Source organism: Argiope bruennichi, chromosome 10 (assembly GCF_947563725.1).
Source record: "Argiope bruennichi chromosome 10, qqArgBrue1.1, whole genome shotgun sequence".
Taxonomy (NCBI): domain Eukaryota; kingdom Metazoa; phylum Arthropoda; class Arachnida; order Araneae; family Araneidae; genus Argiope; species Argiope bruennichi.
This window is the reverse complement of record NC_079160.1, coordinates 17,960,237-17,980,465: the sequence shown is the minus strand read 5'-3', so window position 1 is coordinate 17,980,465 and position 20,229 is coordinate 17,960,237. Positions and strand designations below refer to the sequence as shown.

The 20,229-nt window shown below is 25.7% G+C and overlaps 1 protein-coding gene across 1 annotated transcript; it reads left to right on the top strand.

The window, feature by feature from the left end:
- The first annotated feature begins 1,010 nt into the window (after positions 1–1,010).
- Positions 1,011–15,253, top strand: LOC129989056 (probable isocitrate dehydrogenase [NAD] subunit alpha, mitochondrial). Its single transcript, XM_056097371.1, has 10 exons — positions 1,011–1,167; positions 1,750–1,899; positions 4,668–4,840; positions 4,916–5,045; positions 5,527–5,660; positions 7,651–7,753; positions 9,380–9,444; positions 11,019–11,100; positions 12,936–13,088; positions 14,211–15,253. Exons 1-10 carry the CDS (start codon positions 1,141–1,143, stop codon positions 14,289–14,291), a joined length of 1,098 nt encoding a protein of 365 aa, XP_055953346.1. The 5' UTR covers positions 1,011–1,140; the 3' UTR covers positions 14,292–15,253.
- Positions 15,254–20,229: the final 4,976 nt, after the last annotated feature.

Below are 20,229 nucleotides of genomic sequence, written 5' to 3'. Positions count from 1 at the left end.
TAATAATAAATAAATAAAAAGCCAAGTAACAATTATTATTGCTATTTATAATTTTAAAGTAGATGTCCAACTTTGTAATAAGAAATTAATTTATATATTATCGATATCAGATGTCTACATTAGATTAATATATACATACGACATATACATACGAACATATATATAAATCAAAGAATTCAAATAATAAATAAATCATTTAGAATTCAAATAATAAATAAATCATTTAGAATTCAAATAATAAATAAATCATTTAGAATTCAAATTCATATATTTTTAGTATCAAAAATTTACATTAGATTCATATAAAGTAGATATTTTTCTAGTAAATTGTTATTCAGATAAAGTTGATATTTTTCTTGAAGAGTGTTTGATTTATGGTATACTTTGCCTCCATTCTGGATATCAAATTCGAATACCCATTTAGTTTTAGTTTTTTTCCTAAAAATTATTACAGATTATATCTGATTTCTAGTAAAATATCTGAACATATCTGTTGCATTTGCATGATACCACTGTAACTAAATAATATCGAACAGTATTTTGGACTAATTCCACGGATACTTATTCAGACGGGACGCAAATGGGTTGATGGGATGCAGGATTATAAATTGTCAGTTTGGCAGGAGGATTGAGGATTCGGGACTTAATACCACCGAAGATTAATTATTAATTATGTATTGTGTGTAAGAAATGTGTTGTGATTGACTGGTCTGTCGTTGGTGCAGGTAGAAATTAGGAAAGTGGGTGTCTGGCTTAGACGTCGCACAAATCCACTCTGCCTGATCACCATTTAAAATTTCGTGGTTCGTCTTAGTATAAAGTAGATTCAAAATGAAAAGAGCTTATTTTATTTTTAAAACAAACATTTATTTAATAATTTAATTGACTAATTCAAATTACAGCATAATTTTTTGAATTCAAGTTACCATTCGTTAGAAAAAAAATTGTAAAAACAAAAATAACAGTAAAATTACTACTACTTGCAATACAAAGTTTTGGCTGATTGAGGGTTATATGGTTTTACATAACTTGGCAACACTTCTCTCATTCTCTCTTCGTTGTACTAGCATGCGGCAAGGTCAATAAGAAGTTCAAAAGATAATTTAAAATTATATTTGAAGTATAAATAATTCTCCGAGAATGGCTAATGTAATAAGGAACTGTTTGGTAAGAGATTTTTTCTATGGGACAATTATAATCTTTAAGTTTTTCGGTGCCTTGAAATAAAATCATGTTTTTTAATTTGGTATTGTATTGATATACCGTTTTAAATTTTTTTGATTTATTCTCCAGTATTTTCAAATTAGTTCATTTATTTCAGGTAAATTAATCAAAAGTCTCTGTAACAAGTATTTTGTTTTATTTATTAAATACATATGCTAGGAGTGAACTTTAAATATTTTATTAAAATAATCGAAGTATTATTAGAATTTGATGAATTTAGCATTTTGATTACAAAATTATTTATTGTTTTAATTCATTTCTTGTAATCTGAAATCATGTGTCAATTTTATTTATTTTTATTTTGATGTAGATCTAATGAAATTAATTTACTTTCAACTCTAAAGCTCATTTCAGAGCAGTAAATTGACATGAATTCTTGAATTATTATAAGGACTTAACAATTATGAAGGGCATCAGTTAATTTTTTTCCCATTCTGCTGATATTTTTTTATATTATAAAAGTTGAAATTAATTATTTTGTGCTATGTTTTTTCGTTAATACTAATAATTATCTTATTTTTGCAGTTAACGAAACAGCTATCAAATTTTAAAAATTTGCGTGGCCTCCAATCATTAAGAAAAAAGTCTGATGTTCGCACTGTAACTCTCATTCCTGGTGATGGTATTGGTCCTGAAATATCTGTTGCTGTGCAGAAAATATTCAAGGCTGCAAATGTAATTTAAACTATTGTATTGTTTACATGTCTATTTGTATTTTATCTATTCAGATTTTGTTAATGTATAGTTAAGGAGGAAATATAATTAAGATCATTGCTTGATAACTAAATCATTAGAAATGATGAACTTGCTACTTTGCAGGTACAAAAACTGAAACAATTTAGACAAATGGGTCAAATGTTAATGGTTTTGGCATTTAATATCTTTCATCATAGTAATAAAATTAGAATGTGTGGTGAGGAGAGTTAATTAAAATAAATTTACCTCGGTTAGTTAGTGCGATTCTTTAATATGCTTGGTTCATAGTGTTGTGGCTAGCAAAACTATGAGCTGCTTTTATGCTTTTTACTGTTTAGTAAAAAAAAAAAAAAAAAAGGTGGTGTGTGTCTGGTAGCATGTGCTTTATTTCCGCTTCAGAATCAGATGTGAACTTTCTAGATATCTAGTAACCTGGAAAAATGCTAATTTGGTAGTTTTGAAAATATGGGTACTGACATAAAGCACACTTTAAGTACCATTATTAAGGCTTAATACCCTGGTGACTAGCCTTTGCTTGGCAATTTTTATTAAAAATAATTTTTTTTTTTTTTTTTTTTTTTTGGAGAAAATATTTTAATGGAAATCACATACTGATTACATATGAAAAATTTTCAATCTTACCTACATAAGAACTGGCCATTAAAAAAAATTATGAATACACTTAGTTTTATTCAAGCTTTAGTTGCATAAATAAAAATTAAATGTTTTTCTCAAAGATTTCCTAGACATTATAAAGAGCTCAGGTTGGCTACTAATATATATTATGAGTAAACCTTATGTGCTCCTTAGTTTAAACAAAGAAAAATATATCCAACATTGGTTTGATGCCCAAATTTGGTAATGTTACTTGCAGGACAAGTTGATTGGTTATTGTTGTTGGATGTAGGCTGAACATATTCGTATTCAGATAATGTCATATAATACTATCTCGCAAAATTTTGAGGTACCAGTAAGTTATCTTGTAGCAACAATGCAAGTACCACAAAAATTTACTAGTTGGCGTTGTATGACATTGTCAGCATGAGAACAGATAGAAAAAGGCTCTAATAGTTAATTGAAAAAAAAAAAGAAATGTGTGTGTGTGTAAAATTGTGGGTTTTTTTTAGGAAAGACACCTATGTAGATAAACTTAAAAAGCAAAAATATTAATTATAAATGCAAAAAGTACAAACCAAGGACCCACAACACGTGTCATTCATGTTATTCTGACCACAATATTGCACTGCCTACACTTCGAAACTGATGTTTAATATACTTATTCTAATAATTATATATATATATATTGTAAAATTGCATTTTTTTCTGGAAAGACACTTATATAGGTAAATTCAAAAAGCAAAACCTTATCTATATATAAAATTTTATCCATATCATAGCTGTTTCCAAGATGCACAAAAAAAATTTATATGTGTATAAGAATTGCTTGTTTAAAATTATAAGATACATTTAAAAATTTATTTTGCCTACAAGGCTTATACAACCATATTGTTTATGTTGGAAATTTTTATTAAGATATTTGGATAAATTGATTTTAATCTGGAATTTCTAAGATATTCTCCATTTCTAATTAGAAAAAAAAATTATATTTGAAAATTTTTTATATATTGATTTGAAAAATATATTTAATTTAACATTATCTGTGAAACATTTGAGCTTTTTTGGTTATTTCTAATGGATTTTTGCTCAAAGGTTTTGTCTTTAAAATTTTATAGTTATTTGATTTTAAGCTCTATCTCAAAATTCATATATTTTAATCTTTTATGTAGTTAATTTTTTTTTTTTACATAAATGTAATTATAGCATTTATATCTTTATAGTACAAGTTTCGTTTTATTTTTAAGACAAGAGTACTGCAACTAATGTAAATTTATTTAGATATTGCTAATGATAACCTATAGTTAATTTGTGCCACTGAATCTGATTACATAAAATTGAGGCTTTAATTTAACTAGTTTCTCTTTATCTGAAATCTAAATGTGAAGGTGGGATATATATATATATATATATATATATATATATATATATATCTTTTATTGCATGTTTACTTTTCAGGAAATCTTGCATCCCTTTTCATTTGCAATTATATCCTTTTTTACTTCATAAAATGAATCAAAGGTCTATCAGCGCATTTGTTGAAATATAATGGATGGAATTTCTGATAAATTTTCTCCATCCCAAATAAACTGTAACACAATTTTATTAGTAGATATTACCATATCTGAAGTAAAACAGTGTTGTTAGGTTTCTTCATTGGCCCACTTATCTTGGAAGACTGATATGCTGAATTAAAAATACTCAAAATTATTTACTTTTTTGTAAATAGCATTTATTATTTGTTTTTTTTTAATTGTTAAATTGCAAACTTTCTTGTTTTTTTTAATTAAAAAATATTTTTTCCCTTCATATTTTGAATCTTATATAATTTATAGAGATAAATATTTTTTATTGATTTCTTTTATTGAATATCCTAGTATAAAGCCTTAAAAAAATTTAGATACATTCAAATTTCTCTTTAAAAAGAGAATTTTCAATCCCTCCCCCTTGTAAATTCTTTAGTAATTATTATATGTTAATATGATATGTGCTTTTTTTTTTTTTTATTATTGAAACATTTTTTTTTTCTGTTTTAATTCAGAGAAGTTTGATTTTTTCCATTGAAAAGTTTTAGCCTTAATATACTTATTTTTATTTATATGGTAATAATACAATGCATTATTTATTGTCAGGTTCCAATTGAATGGGAAGTTGAAGACGTGACTCCTGTAAAAGGACCAGATGGTAAAATGGGCATTCCCCAAAGAGCCATTGATTCCATTAATAAAAACACAATTGGTTTGAAAGGGCCATTAGCAACTCCTATTGGTAAAGGACATCGATCTCTTAACTTAGCTATTCGACAGTAAGTTTTTTTTTTTCCCCCTTTTGTGAGAAAAGCAAAATCTTTGAGTGATTAAAGTGCTTTTCTTCTTTCTAGAGCCTTTCATCTGTATGCTAATGTTCGACCTTGTCGATCTATTGATGGTGTTGAGACTCTCTACAATGATGTTGATGTTGTTACAATAAGAGAAAATACTGAAGGTGAATATAGTGGAATAGAACATGAGGTAGGGTGCTTTATTTGAAACATGAGAAGTGGATTATTTAATATTCTTTAAATTTGATTTAAGATTTGAGTAAACTTTATTGAATCAATTGCATGCCAAATGTTAATTATAACTTGCTAATTATTATGATGTTTTAATCCTTGTTTGTGAAGTGATTTGAAATATGAACATTATATATATACATAGATAATAGAAATTTCAATATTAAATGAAGGTGAAACAACTTCCTTTGAAATTATTTTGAAGTGACTAATGAACATTTTAATTTGTGGGATTATTTCCTCATTTAATTATTAACATTAATAGTTTTTGTTACCACCCTACACCTGATTTTGCTGCTACTTCATTTTTTAACAATCCTATATTTAAAAGCAAAGTCGCTGCAGCAGCTTCATATATTTTTCTTAATTTCCTCTCCTGTGTATATTTAATTTCCTTTGCTCCTTTTTAAAGATCTTTTTATTATTGTTTTCCCATGTAGATTGTACCTGGTGTTGTTCAAAGCATTAAACTTATCACAGAAAATGCATCTCACCGTGTTGCAGAATATGCCTTTGAATATGCCACTCAGAATAATCGTAAAACTGTGACAGCTGTTCACAAAGCTAACATTATGTAAGTTATACCGGTCTTGATTGATTTATCTCTTATTCTTTTTTTTTTTAGTCTTTAATATAATTAACTGTTTGCTATAATGTTGAATTTTTGAATGTCTCCTTTTTGATAACATTTTATGATTTCTGGTTCTTATGGATATTTATGTCCCCTCACTTCAAATTTTATCAGCAAAGTGGTTGCATTATACATAAAGGAGCTTATCATAATCAGAAAGTCAGTAAGAAAACAGGGGTTGTAAATATTCATAAGCACCTAATTACCTTATAAATTTTGAGTAACTAATTTTTGGAAGGTGTAAGCAACTTTGCTGTTTAAAACTACTTGTTTCTGGTTGTTTCTATGTTTAGTTTTCTTATATTAATTCTAAATAAAGTGACTTATTATTTTTTATTCTTGATTCTTTTTTACTCTTACTTATCAATTTTGAAATTATTTTCATCAATTAATGCTCAGCATACATTTCATTAAATTTCTTTGATTTATGTTAAAAATTCGAAGATTAAAATAATTATATTCAAATTAAATTATTTAAAAAATGTAAATATTTCCAAATATAGTATAAAAATTCTAAAATTAAGATTGCTTTTATATCCCTTAAAATATTCCAAAGATGAACTTAAAAAAAATATTTTAGATTTATAGGATTTGGGGGGGGGGGGAGGGGAGACCTTCAAAATCGGGCTAATGAGTATTATATGTCATTTGAAATCTATTTTGTAATACATTTTGACTTATTAAGAAAAAAAAAAAATAACAAGGTTAGTTTAGCTATGGAAGTTAAATACATTTGTCTTATAAATGATACTTTTTTTTATAATAATAGGTTTAGTTATAAAGTTTAAGTAGATAAAATAAAATTAAGTGTAAGCAGCAGAAACATTGTGTGATGATTCATTTATAACCTAACAGAGTAATTCAAATTTCATTAAAAAATTTTTTTATTTGATTAACATTTTTCTTCATATTATGTAATAATTGCTCATCTAGAAATTATTCATCTTTATTTTTTTATATGTAGTTTATATTTACAATAATACAAATAATGACTGATAAATCTCATTGACCATATATACATATACTGATATATAATATCTGTGAATTTGCATTCTTAAAATTTCCTATTCACCTAAATTCAAACATTAAAAAAAAAAAAAAAAAAAAAAAAAAAAAATCATTTCAGCTTCTGAATTGCATAAGCATTTGGTTTCTTAATCTAACTTCTATAGTAATTGTCTTATGTGAATCCGTTATATGACATGAAACATAAATGCATGAAATAAATGATTGCTGTGCTAAGGATGCCCCTCTTTTGATGCTATACATTCTTAACACATTTCCACAACTTTTTATTTTTGTCTTACTGTTTGCCTTGCAGTATTTGTTATTCTAATGCTGATTGTGGATTTGACAAAGAACTTTTAAAAAATATCTAACAATTGAAACTTTTGCTTAATCATTATCAAGAAAATAAACTGTCATTTAAAGAAGTTCATTGCCAGTTCATTTACCAAAAGATGCTTTTCATACAAGTATAATAATAATTTCAATTTTATGCATATTTTAGAATAGAATATATTTTATTATATTATATTTAGAATATATTTTATTTTAGCCCCAAATTTAGAACATATATGCTTCAAATTTATTAAATTAAGAAAAAATTCCCTTCTGAAGCCATATAATATTTCAATACATTTCCACACCTCTTCCTTCTTTCTGCCTTATTTGGAAAGAGCGGCTTCCTAGTTATAGTTTTAACAAAATAATTTTTATCGCTGCTGAAAATTACTTTTCTTTGTAATAGGGAAAAAAGAAAAAAAAAAAAAAAAAAAAAAAAGATGTTGCTTAAAGGATTTAACACATTCTTTCTTTATTGGGAACTCTCATTTAATATATTTAATTAATGCACACACACTTAAGTCCTGTATATTATTTGTTTTATATTTTAATTTTATCTGTATTATAACAATGCAATCCTTATTTTTAGGAGAATGTCTGATGGCTTGTTCCTTCAGTGTTGTCGAGAAGTTGCTGAAAAGCATCCTAATATTAAATATGAAGAAATGTATCTAGATACAGTGTGCTTAAATGTATGTTCTTTATTGTAATTTTAAAAATTGTTAGTTATTGGAATGTTGCAACGAAAGTATTCTTATTCCTTTTATATTTATTAATTATACACTTTTAATTTTATGTAGCAATTCATATTTTATGTTTTTAAAATATGAAATGCTGCATATATGGTATGGGCATTTCTGTCATTTAATGATTTGGATTTGCATTACTTTGTGCATTTAATCTTTCATGAATTGTAGTTTTTTTTTATGCCTCATATTAAAAGAGAAGCAACCTGCCAGATCATTTGCTCAGTTTTATTTACAAAGTCTTCTTTAACTTTTAAAATCAAATATCTATAAGAAATTTATTTTCTTTTTTTACTTTATTTTATTTTTCTTAAGATTTCATTAAAACTTGATTCATCTTGGGTTGTTAAAATTAAAATTAGTTAAAGTGGATTTAGAAACTTATAAAATAAGCTTATATAAATATTAAAGGATAAACTTAAAAATATTTAAAAAAATAAGGAATTAAATATAAAAATTTTTACTTAGATTAATAGTTTTCACAAAAAGACTTTATTTTTGCAATCAGTTTTGCATTTTATACTACTGTATTCTAAACATAAAATGGTATTATAAACATAGCATGTAAATTTTGTCTTCTTTTCTGAGCGCTTTGACAAAGTTATGCTTTTTGATATAGTATATCTTGAGAACAAGGAGGATCACTTTCAGGCAATGACCTGTTCTAGCTCTGAATGATGAAAAAATCAAGCTGCTATTTTGGTTGAAACATTTTTGTTCGTACTTTATACTCTACCTGTAATGAGTTAGCCAGTTTGCAAAGGAAAGCTTAATTACCTTTTTAATACAATTTTTTTGCTTATTCCAATTACTTAATTTCTTTGCTTATTCTAATGTTTTAAAATATTGCATAAGGAATTACCATTGACCATGTATTAATTGCCTTTGTGAATGTACACATTTAATCAATAATTTAATTGCTTTCTCCTTAGACTATGTTCTAATATTTATTTCCAGATTTTTTAAAAATATTCCATTATACTTTTTATTAATCACTATAATGCTATTATCAGCCAACCTGAATTTAAACACCATTTCTAGGGAGAAAAATGCATCCAAGTGAAATAAATTTTGTATTGAATGATTCTATATGCAACAGATCATTCAACATAAAGTATATAAATAGAGAAAAAGATTCTCAATGCTATATTGCCATTGGCATGGCAAATAATCAGAATGCAATTACATTTTTAGGTACTTACAGGTGAACAACTAATGGTGAAAGTTCATTAATCCCTATTCCTTAAGAATCTTGAAAGGGTTAAAAACATTCAGTAATTTGTTTTAATAATAAATATAAAATATCTCTAGTGATTTATAAGATCATTTGTATCTAACAAAGAGTCAAATAATTTAAGAAATAATATAATTGCTACTAACAATATATATATATATATATTTTCATTCCAATTTTGGTAATTTGTATATGTAAATTAAAAAATCTCAAAGAGGATTGTATTATGAATAATTATTTTTATCAGTAACTGATAAAATTGTAAAATCTTTTGATGAATATTGACATTATTTCAGAAATAAAAGGAATGAAAACTTAATTTCTAAAATTATTTCTAGATGGTCCAAGATCCTGCACAGTTTGATGTTCTGGTCATGCCAAATCTGTATGGAGATATTTTAAGGTAAGTTTTATTGTAATTGCTTTTTTAACGTAAAATTAATTACATTTTCTACTTTTATTTATTTAAGAAAAAAAATCATATATAAAAACTTTTGACTAATATGAAATTATTCTTTGATTTTTGAATAATTCAAGCATTTGAAAATCAAGCTTTCCCTTTCATAGTATTTGACTGAAACATTTTTGTATAGTTTTAGCATTTAATGCAATTTTTTTTAATAAATTCTAAAGTTTGACAGATTTTTTTTCAACTCTGTTATTGAAGAGTTGCACAAACTATGCCTTCTAGTAGCACTTAAAAAGTAAAAAAAGATGTGTTGTCTATGAATATGTAAGGCCTGTAGTGGCAAAGGTTCATATTTTAGTCCTTGGAGTGCCAGTGAACATACCAATTCAGCTGAAATTTATGATGAAATCATGACCTGCTATAATTTAGAAATTGGCTATGGAAGTAGGATACAAATTTCATTGTTGCAGTTAAAGGAGAATAGGCTGCTTTAAAGCTAGTGTTCTTTTTATATTTTTGGCTGATGTAATAACAAATTACCCTCAAGATACTGGAATTTACTTGATATATGGTAATAAAAAGATAGTTAGCATTTGAAGATTGTCTTCTATTCTTTGCTGTTTTTTCTATTAGAATGTATCAATGATTAGGCATCTACTCATTTGCTACTATCAGCCATCTTAGAGTTGATTTAGCTTCAACCCTTAATTGCTATGGCTATATGTATGTATGTGTCATTAAAAAATAGATTTATCTGCAGTTTGCTAGTAACCATGCTTTAATATGCAATAAATAGACTTTAAATAGAGATTTGCCTTGGACAGTTTTATGTATTAATAGATGAGGGATAGTAGTATAAAAGTGGATCTCATTAATATCACAGTGTACTGTTAGCAGTTAAAAGATTAATGTTTCTAACAAAGTTTTTGTATTCAATTTTCACTGTTGACCTTAAATTTCTTCTACATATGACTCAAAAGTTAAGGCTTTGAAACGTACTGTATAGGACTTCTTGAATAATCTTTCACAAGAGAAGCCATAGGGATATTGATCTATTAATCTTGAGTATCTTTAAGATATTTAGATATGGTTTCAAGAGCACGGACTCAAAAAAGAGTTGTGACATTGTCTTTTTTTCTCTAAATGCCAATAGGATTGCCAACAAAAATTATCAGCTGTTAATTTGTAAAAGTGGGCAAACATTGCAGAAAAAAAAAGTAGTATTATAGCCATAAAATTTTCTAAAATTTTGTTTTAAAGATGATATTAATAGTTATTCTTACAGTTTTACTCTTTTATACATAACATAAAGTTAAAATCAAAGCAAATTTAATTTTGTTTTATTTGGAGTTAAAAATTGGTAGTAATTAGCATTTAAAAAGGAATTTTTCAAAAGGGAAGGAGGAGGCTTGGAGAATGGTTGGAATAAAATCAGATGAGTCTCTTTCTTACTTTAGCTTTTTTTTTTATTATTATTATCACGTTAAACTCAATGAAATTATATTTTTCATTTTAATTTGTTAAAATGAAAGGATATTTGCTATTTTAAGATGTTTTTCTTATTTTAGTGATTTATGTGCTGGCCTTATTGGAGGTTTGGGAGTTACTCCTAGTGGAAATATTGGGAAAGGAGGAGCTGTTTTTGAATCCGTAAGTATGTTTACTGCATGTAGGGTATGCTGAGTTTTTTTTCTTCTTTTTGTAAATTATGTATTTTATGAAGTTTTACGATGCATGATTAATTATATTATTTATCTGATATAAAAATAAAATAATGATTTTAAAATTATTGAGTAATATTTTTAATCTAAATATCATGTTTTGCTAATAATTTTAAGTATTTTTTGGAAACAGAAATAAAATACAATACATTCTTAATAAGTATAATAATTTTTCTTCCAATAAAAATTATAAATTGCAATGATATTTGTGTAACCACATTATAAATTACTTGAAAACTCTGAAGTTTAAAAATATTTTTTTAAATTAAAATGTTTACTTTTCTAACGCAGGATAATAAAGACTATCATAAAAGCCAAAATTAGAAGCCATTTTTAAGAAATGTGTGTGTGTGTGTTTAATCTGAAACAATATAGTCTTAAGATTACAATACATAATGTGAAATGCCTTGTACTGATTCACAGATTTTTTTAAAGTTTCTGATTTTTGCTTTGTGGTTTGATGTTTTTCTCTCTTTATAGATTTATAATTTTTTTAGCTATAATTTTGTATAAAAACACAGCATTAATTTTCCATATTTATTGTGCTTGTATAAAATTCATTATCTTCTGCTATTGTATTCCCCCTCCCCCTGTTACTGGAAGTACTAATATAATGTTGCTGTCCTCTAAAGTGATAAAGGTTTTGTGATATATTACTAAAGCAATAATCTAATAACTTGAACTAGAATTTTATAAAAGGTCTTTTTTTAATTTGAATTTTAAAGTAAAAATGTATTTTAGAATTTTTGGATTTATTTGCAAATATTGAAATGTCATCTTTGCTAGATAAAAGTTTATATAAATATATTGATACTGAAACATTTTTAGCTGAAAAGACAGATACTATAGTTTCAGTGGTGTATCATCATGGATGATTTGTAATACCAAGAAGAAATAATGACATTTTAAAATGCAATAATTTTTACCAATCCCAAAACTATGTTTCTATTCTGAAACAACTTTGAATATTTTTTGGACTAATCAAAATGTTTTATTTCATTAATTTTTCATAGAAGTTAATGCTTATTAGAAGTTCAGAAAAGTTTAGAATTCCAAGTAAATGTTCAGAATTCCAAATATACCATTATTCACTTAAATAGCTTTTATTCATTAATTTGATGTTTCTCTTGTTTACATCTTTTATATTGATACTTGTTATTTTTAAATAGCAGTGAAATTCATTAGTTTACATTTGGTTAATATCTTCAATGTATATTTTTTGTAATTTAATAAAGGATCTTGCAATATGATGAGTATTGTCAAATAATTTTACCCCTTATTTTATTTTATTTTTTGCTTCTTTATTAGATTTTCTTATAGAAGAGTTGTGTTGCAATTAAAAACTCATGATTGTTGTGGTCCTTTATATGAGATTTATTTTTTAAAAAATAGTCAAATTAAATTGACTATATTTTTAACAGAGCAGGTATACTTTTTTAAAATTCTGTTTAAATTGTTAAAATTAGCAGAAAAAATAGCTTGATTCCATTAGCAGAAATTAAATAAATCAAGCAGTAGCTTTAAAAAAAAAAATTTATAGTTCAAAGGGGTCTTTCATTTTTCATACTGCATTGCTACTATGTCAATAACAAGTTGAAATTAAATATTCCATTTTCAGTTCTTATTAATTACCATTTTGTATATGTTCATTCTATGCTGACAATTTATCAGTTTCATTTTTAAATTGTTATTCTTTACTGGAATAGAAAATTTTGCTTTTTAATTTCATTTGTATTTTGTATTATAACATATTTATCCTTGCAGGTTCATGGAACTGCTCCAGACATTGCAGGTCAGGACAAGGCTAATCCTACTGCTCTTCTCTTGAGTGCTATTATGATGTTACGGCATATGAACTTAACTAGTTATGCCGATAAAATCTCTAAAGCCTGTTTTGAGACCATTAAAGAAGGCAAGGTATGTTTGTTTTTTATTTCTTTATAAAAAAAATTATGTATGTATGTTGCTATGAAATAATTTTACTTTTGTTATTTAGCAGTTTCTAAATTGCTCTTAACATTAAGAAAAAAGATATTAAAATGTGAATCTTTAATTGTAAAAAAATGAATGTTTGATTCGTGCCATATATATTTTTGATAATTTTTTGCTGTGATCTTCACTTAATATGTTTCTTTAACAAAATTTCTTTGAGAGATTTCATTACCATTTTAGCTCAACTTCATTCCTGGCAATAATTTTTTTAAAATTATGTTTCATGCAGTCACGTTTCTGTTACTCTTGCATTTGTTTTTGCTACATCTAGTTTCAGTGTTTCGTGAAGTTTCTGGGTTCCAACTGCAAGCAATACTATATTTTAAATTTAAAAATTCTCGCATGTCCATTTCAGATGATTGAAATGCGAGATGACAATATTATTTCTTTTATTACAACACTATAACTATAGGTATTCTGTTAATGTATTATTTCCAAAATTTCATGTATTGTAATAATTATATTTTTGAAAAATAAAGCTTATGTGAAGAATGCTGTGAATTCTTTCGCAAGTTGAGTTTATTCTTGAAATTTGCAAAAGTTTGTTAAGAAAATAATTTTTTAAAAAAGTATAAATGTGCAAAGTGAAAGATTCTCAAAACTTAAATTTCTTAAGTGTTATCAGTTGCATTATTTCCCATGAAATATTTTTAAATTTTATTACTGTAATTTATTGCCCTTTCATTTATTTTTGATATTCCAAATATACTGAATGAAAGTAGCTTTACATATTGTTTCATCTTACTATAACATGAAGTAATTTCATAGAATAAGCTTAATTTTATATTGAAATGGATATCTTTCTCATTCATTAGAAATTAATTTATGATGTATTTTTACATTAAATACTTATATAAGAAATTTGGAAAAAGTTTTTTGAAAATAATATCTAAAAACATGATTTGCTCTTGAAGTGTGCTATATGCACAGATGAATGTTACAATATACACTACCAAGACAAAGATTTAAACGTGTTTTTTTTTAAAACTTAATATTGAGTATTTGTTTGAACATTTACATTCTAATTTTATTTTATTTTTTTTATAGGTGAGAACAGCTGATCTTGGTGGTAAAGCTAAGTGTTCAGAGTTCACAGAAGAAATCTGTAGCAAAATAGCTGCATTATAAATCAAAACTTATGAAAGAGTGATGTTAGAATCTTATACTTAGAAATATAGGATCAAAAGTTTGCCAAAGGCATGAGAACCTTTTTCTTTTAAACAACTTTAAAACTTCTAGAATTTTATCTAATTCTGGTTGTTTTGTATTGCATCACAATATATTTGTTCATTTTGTTTCGTACAATATCTTACTTAAGACACTCTTGCCATGGTACAGGTTTTTCTATTGAATTCTGAATTCTATAACTTGAGAATACTGAAAGAATTGTTGCAAATCATATTATTATTATGGTTCAGAAAATATAATCTTTAATGCAAAGTTAATCTTTTAATAATTCTAAATTGATAAAACATTTTTAGAATCATAAATTTTTTTATAATACTATGATATTGTAAAATAGGTTTTGGATTAAAAAGGGAACTTATTTTTTGAGTGTCCATTTTTAGAATTTTTGTGTAGAACAACAATTTGGTGCATTTTTATTTATATATGAATTTATAAAATTGTAGAGCTTTGATTTGTAGTGAAACTGGTATTTTATTGAAATGTTTGTCTTTCTACGTTCTAGTTTTTATTAAACATTGCTTGTTTCCAAAGTGCTCTGTAAACTAGTCATTTTATCTGATACTCAGTGGGAATTTTGCGGAAAGCTTATCTTGTTATTAATCAGGCATTTGTGTACGAGTTTTATATGTAATTATTTATTAATGTTTGTTTTCCCACTAACTAGTCAGGTTTAATGACCTAGGCCACAGGAATTTTTTTTCTTTTGGGATGTACAATTAATTTGTTCCATGCTGTATTTTTTTTTTTTTAATTTATAAATGTTTAAAAATTGTTTAAAAAAATTACTGCTATATTCTGATCTGTTACTGTTCATTAATTTTTCAAGTTACAGATAGACCAAAAAATTGTGTTCATGTATTATTGGATTTATACAAAATAAATAACAAATTTGTAGCTGTTTATTTCTTGTTGTTGAATTCTCTTTTAAAAGATGATGGTACATGAATAACATTCATCAAACTCTTTTTTCTAAATCTAAAATATTTTTGTAAATTCAAAGCAGGTTTCTGTTTTCTTACCTGGTATTAAAATTATTTAACTGGAGAAGAATTATTATAAAATATTGAGTGTATTCTTTTTCCATAAAATAAATTAAAGTAGTTAGCTGTAAATGACAAAATTAGTGCTGTAAAAGTTATTTGATTTTTTTATGTTGTTTAGATAAAGGAAAAAATTTGGCATTTGTACTTCTAGTATATTTCATAATTCTCAGTCTTTTTTTTTGGGGGGGGGGATAGATGTTATTTCAAGAGAAACATTTTAATAAGTAAATATTTTTGTGATAAAAAATATTCCGTATTTGGAAAATTACGCTTGCTTTGGATGTACATATATATTCAAAAATAGATTTTACTTATATTTTTGCCAGTATTTTACCTTTCATGTAATAGTATTGGTTGTCCCAAGAATTCTCCCTGAGATGAACACCACAATCTTGCATCTCCATAGAAATGTGCCAAGACCCATTAACACGTAGGTGCATTGAGCATTTGGAATGAAATTATTTGTACAAGGTGGTGTTACAGATCTATGTTTCACCCCTCCCCCCCTTCTGAAAATTGGTCCCACATATTAGTATTTCTCTCTCTAAGGTCCGATTGAAATTGGGCAGTTGTCTGTGAATGATTAGATTTTTGCAGATATAAACTGAAACTATTTCCTAATGTAAAAAGAAATACATACTCATTTTGGCTTTTATAATTTATGTTCTCATTTGAAATGGGATATTAGTCTAGTAAGAGTTTTATTTTCATTTGTGCAGTCCTAGCTACAAAACTGCTTATCTTTTAGAAGGGTGGGTATGTAAATTTATAAATAATTTATCTATAAATTTTTTGGATGTTTGTAGCAAAATGGTAAATTATGCATGGTAAAATAGATAATTAGAAAATGCACAGTTTGCTCGAAGCAAGATAAAAAACGAGATGCTACCTATGAATATAAATTGTATAGTATCAGTCTCTATACTGATCTACATTTTGAAATTTTTCATTCAGTTTTAGATCACTAGTTATTAATTTTTATTATTTACAATTAAACATTACAATCATCTAGTATAATTATATATTACAGTTTTTATTTTTGTAGTGCTAATTATTATAATCTTGAAATATTATTTGTAAATATTTATTTATTCTTATATTTTGCATCAATGATCTAGTTTTATTTACTATTGATCATAATAAAATATACTATCTTTTAGTATTAAATATCAAGTATTTAAATTTTTTTTAATTGATTGAAAATATAACTATTGTGACTTTTAAAAATTGTCCTTTCTGTGCAAAAGGTACTAAATGCAAATTAATTTGTATGCAAGAAATAATTTCATAAAGGTACACTTTTATGAAATATAATGCAAGTTAGGCTTAGTGGGTTAAAATGCTCTGACTTATGCAGACAGTTGGAGCTGGTCAGGTCCCATCCTATGTGAGCACTTTCATCAAACATAATGATAAAACTAAGAAAATGTTTCAGAAGTACATAATTACACATTAAGCTTCATAAAAAAAATTATTTTAAGATATTTGTGAACATTAACATGATTATTGATTTTGATTCAGTTTTTCACGAATACATAGCAATGGTAACTATTTAAAAATAGTGTTATTTAAAGAAAATATGAAAATGATTAAAACTTTAAAAAAAAAAAAAAAATTCAGAAATGCATTAAAAATCTATGGTAATCTATATTTTAATTTTTAAACTTTCTTAAAGTTATTAAGAGTAGTGTATTTTTTGGGATATCTAACATTCATTGGATAAATAATTTATATGAGTAATGTCCATCAAAAGATTCAACATATTATTGGAATAATTTTTTTGTTCTTATGACAAAGGAAAATGATACTCATCTATCTTTTCCTCTCATTTTGATAAATCAATCCTTCAGTGTTGTTCCACATCCTTTTCATTTACATATCAAAATTCATTTTTCTGAACTATAGATTCACTATCACTCACACATTTCAGCAATAAAGTAAGCAATAATTGGGAAATTTTCAATATACTCACAGCCTACTACCAACTTACTGTGGCAAATTAATTATATTTTTTCATTCAACAAAACATTGGCTCATCATGAAGCTGACTATGTTCTTTGGTCACAGCGATTAGCTTAATGAATGGAGAACACAGTAGAGGTAGAGAATTAGTACGGTGGAGACAATTATCTAGTCTTTTTGTTTTAAATCTTCTTTCACTCTACCATTAGCATTAACCTACCTTTCCCATCCAAACATTAAATTTGTGACCAATAATTCACTATAAGTAAATTATTGATCACAATCAATGAATTCATATATATAGGTGCTATTACAGATGGCTTATCTGATAAAAATGAAATTTTTTAGACAAATAGACTTAAAGGCATCTGCAGATATCTTTTTCTGGCAATCACCCCTCCTCCATGTTAGAGTTATTTTGATTCAATTTGAACTGATGCGTAATATGGATAAATAAAAGAAATTTTCAACGCAGCTCATAGATGGGCCATCTAGGGCAAATTTCTATTTTCCCATCTCCAACTACAGGGATGGGACTTCTGAACTACTCTGGAAAGATAAATTAAATTGAACAAACTAATGCCTTTTCATAACAAACGAAATAACTTTTGTGTTTAACCTTCCTTCAAACCTTGAAAAAGAGAAACTTGTGTTCAACTGCTTAAAAGTTAAGAGTTGAACACTATTTTTTTAACCAATAAATTTACCTAACTCCTACCTCACCATTTCTACCTCCTTTGAACTGGATAACCAATCTATAAACTCAATAAAGTTTTATACAATATATTATTCACCAATTCAAATTAAATCAAAATTACTCTAGTTATCATGTTCACAAAATATGGGACAGATTATTGGAAAACATGTTTTAAAGCAATTCACAGGTTAAGTTGTAAGCATACATTGTTATGATGATTTGAGTTTATTTAGTTATATTATATCACCTACCAACATAACCATAGTTTTGAAACATTCTGTATATTACTAAGATATGCATTGACTTTCCTGAATACTAAAAAGCACAATGAGAAAATTTCAGATGTAATAAAATTTTATTCAAAATAATTTACAATATATATTTAAAAATATTCAAATAAGTATAAATAAATTGTAAGAATTATGTCTCATAAAACTTTATTTATTCTTATTTACTTGTATATAGAATGTGTATCTGATGCACAACTATGCCCATGAAATAATATAATGCAATGCTCTCTTAAAGTTCATGTGTTTCTCCGCACTAAATTGCTTAGACATTAAGAAACAGGACTGTTAAATTATATATTTGATAAAATATATCAATTTCATTTAATGTGAGTAACTTTTATGAACTAGAAGAAAACAGCCAACCTCTCCTCCCATTTTTTGCTGAATGTCTCTTATATCTGAACATCAGACAAACAGGATTATTCATTTTTTTAAAAAAGAAAACTTTATATCTTAGCTTTACATTTTACTTATTATTTTTTCAGTCTTAAAATAGAATTACCAGAAAAATATAGCCTTGTGTCTACCACTGACAAAAGACTTAAGTGATTTAATTAAAAGATTCTTAAATTGTTTTACACTAATTTTTTTTCTCTTGCATGCTATTTTATAGTCATTCTGATTTTCAAATTATATTTAATATGCCTCTCTATATTGGCATGATTACTACAAAGTCATTATTTCAATTAATCTGTACTCAAAATATAGTTCTAGGAGAATTTAGTTTAATATATTTTAAATTCAGACATTTAAATAATGTTCATAAAATAAAATGCATAACTAGTATTAGAAAAAAAGTAAATCCTGAATACTTATTAACATTCATAATAAAATATAATAGTCATGAACTGATTTTTTTTATAGCAAAGTAATAGACAGCCATTCTAAAATATAATTTTATGCTGTTAGAAATGAGCAACAGTCAATAAAATAATTATTAGATGATAATATTGTAGTACAATAGATCAATTAATATAAAATCTAATAACATACTCATATTCATGCAAGAACCAATCAACTATATATACAAGTATATCTCACCAGAAACTAACAAATCAGCAAAGATTATTTGACCGTGATTCCAATATCATATTTACAGTTATTTTAAGGATATTTAAATATTCCAAGACTGATTGAAGAAAGGTTAAAATGAAGAGCAAAATAAGATAACAGCTATCTAATATCAGCTATTAATCAAGGATCAGAGTAGTAAACAAGCACAGAATTGAAAGAAAATTCTGAAAGTGTGTTGTTTTGCAGGAAAGTCCCCAGAACTCTTGAACTGTCTGTCATTCAGATACCAAAACTTTTATTAAAAAATATAAACTAAAAATTATAAAACATAGAAAATTGTTAAATGCTATGATTGTTTTTGCATCATAGATACAAATTTTATGTAAAAATATGAAGAAATTTTTTTTAGTATCACTGGCAAAATGTTGACCAATCAAGAAAGAATCAAACCTACTAATTTTTAACCTTAGAAGAAACATTTTCTCTTAGACTTTCTACTATTATGAGTTACTCATTTTCTAGTATATTTTCCAATTTCTCACTTGAGGACAGATACTTTTCTTTAATCACAAATTCTATTTATAACATTAATTCTAAACCTGATTTATACCAACTTAGATGGATTAAATGACTAACAAATTTTTCTCTGTTAATAGTAACTTCATAAATATTATCTCCTTTTAAAATGTTCCACTTTTCTTTTTTTTTTTAATGAATATTGTCATTTTTATTATATATTATTTAATATACTTATAAAATTTTTGCAATTAATGTTTTTGTTCTTTTGCCACAAAGAAATTATATACCCTATAGTATGAGAAGTGGAAAATATTGATATAAAGCTAAGTGGTTAAATTAAAGGAAATACAATG